The sequence below is a fragment of the Lepidothrix coronata genome, unplaced genomic scaffold, assembly GCF_001604755.1.
Source record: "Lepidothrix coronata isolate B3197 unplaced genomic scaffold, Lepidothrix_coronata-1.0 Scaffold866, whole genome shotgun sequence".
Lineage (NCBI taxonomy): Eukaryota > Metazoa > Chordata > Aves > Passeriformes > Pipridae > Lepidothrix > Lepidothrix coronata.
In genome coordinates this window covers 8433-10543 of record NW_016691046.1, presented here as the reverse complement: position 1 = coordinate 10543, position 2111 = coordinate 8433, and the positions used below count along the sequence as shown (strand labels likewise).

The 2111-nt window shown below is 40.8% G+C and overlaps 1 protein-coding gene across 3 annotated transcripts in view; it reads left to right on the top strand.

Annotated features, from left to right (window-relative positions):
• Positions 1 to 2111, top strand: part of LOC108510426 — an 8899-nt gene that overhangs the window by 4591 nt on the left and 2197 nt on the right. For 2 of the 3 annotated variants that reach the window (XM_017840101.1, XM_017840100.1), the window contains one exon: positions 279 to 2106. In XM_017840101.1, coding sequence (XP_017695590.1) covers positions 1126 to 2106 — 981 coding nt within the window. In that variant the 5' untranslated portion in view covers positions 279 to 1125. The remainder of the gene's footprint in view (positions 1 to 278; positions 2107 to 2111) is intronic. The other variant, XM_017840102.1, reaches the window with a different exon arrangement.

Sequence of the window (2111 nt, the reverse complement as noted above, 5' to 3'; positions counted from 1 at the left end):
GGTATCAAGCTCTGCCTATTGCTCTGATTAGATTGAGGGTCAAACCTCGATCAAATGAGAAGTTGAGCCCGTTTGAAATTCTGTACAGTAGACCTTATGCTATGCAAGTTGTAAATAGTGATGCTGTAGACCAAATAGGCAATCAATATATATATGATTATGTAATCGCCGTAGGAAAACATTTTGATAAAAATGCTGCAGTAGTAATAGAACACCAGCCCAAGCAACCTGACTGTAAATTGCATCCATTTAACCCCGGTGATTGGGTGTATGTTAAGAATCTTTTAGGAAAACCCCTACAAGAAAAATGGGAGGGACCTTTCCAAGTGCTGCTGACCACCTTCACCGCGGTTAGGATCAAGGAGCGACCTACATGGATTCACTACTCTCGAGTCAAGAAAGCTCCAGAAGATAAGCAAGAAAACTCCACATCATGAAGCCGACGCCCTTCCAAATTGCTTCGACCTTGACCGTTGGACTTTTGATAAGTATAGTTTTATCCCAAAACTCTACTTCTGAAGGACCATGGTCTAATGCTTACATAGAACCATTTCCCAGTAGTGGCGACCCCCCAGACATGGAAGTTTATGTTTTACATAACAAGCAACCATACACACCAGATAAAGGCAATATCATAGCACAAAAGGGAGACCAGTTTCAAATAGGGTGCCGAGAAGTCGAGACTCTAATAGGAAAAACAGGCAAATTAGAACTGATAATTAGGTTCTGGCCAGATGGATCTAAACAGAGTTTGATCATTCATAGCCAGATAAAAAGTGGCCAGCCCATCGTTTGGATTCAACGAAAGGGACCAATCTCATGCGAGTGGGATAGCTTTGAAGGGGGTAGAGCACAATGCGAAATTCTATTTGAGCTAGACCAGTCAGTGTCATTCACTTGTTGGAGATATGCCAAGGTTCCTAAACCAGGCGTCCCAAGTAGCCTCGGCTTCACACAAGTCATTTCACTGACCACAGACTCTGCTATAAACCCATCGACTGAAATCACTCCACCAGTAGAATGTAAAAGAATACATAACTTTACCTTTATAAGGCCTCAAGTAATAAGACAGTCAAACGAGTTGAAGTTGCTGCTAGATCCTACATATTCTCTAAAAAGATACAGATGAACATTCAGACAGACATTACACACTTACAAGAAGATTGCCAGCCGTTCGTAAAGCAAAGCCACAAAGGCTGGAATGCCTGGTTAGCGACTAGGTCACATCACAAACGAACACAAAGAGATATAAGTGGATGGGTTGGCACAGGGTTTGGTATAATGAACACCATAGACCAAGAGGTATTAGTAAATAAGTTGAGTACCGTCACTTCCAATCTAGGAAAGCTTAAAGTACCTTTAAGCTCATCTATGCTAACCTTAGCAGAAACACAATCCTTAGTAGTTAAATTGATGACTCTAGTAGCCGATCACACCGCTGAAGATTTTGTCAAAATTGCTGATTACGCTGGAGATATTAGCAAAGAAGTTGCGCTTGCTATCCAGTGCATTCAAACACAACAATGGATACAGCCAGTAGCGGCAGGAATATTGAGAGAAGGAATGTCAGGTATACTACCTCAAGAAATAAGGGAAACAATATTAAGAGATAGCTCCACTACACGATTTGAAATAGACCACCAGGCTTGGTGGCAATTAGTTAATTTTACTTATGATCCACAACAAGAGCATGTTGAGGCCTATGTCCTCACCATCAGCGCTGCAGAAGAGAGAGCTATCTTCCCCATTCTAACATTAGGAACTATACATCAAGATGTCATTGTCAGACCTGTAGATCATAATGTCTGGGCAGACTATGACAACGCTAAGAACAAGTGGCAATCAATTAGCACAGAGGCATGTATTCCTAAAGGACAATTAGGTTATATTTGCGAAAACGCCATAGTAGAAGCTGAAGACTTATGCTTAGATGCTGAAGACAGTATATGCACTTTTGAAATGCTTCCGCACAATAGAACCCGATCACAAGTATTCTATATAGGAAATGGATGCGCTTGTATTAGAACCCCTTGTGTTGATGTAGTTATAGATAATTGTCTTGAAGTGACTAATGATACTAACTTTTGTATATGTAACTTCACCAAAATTGT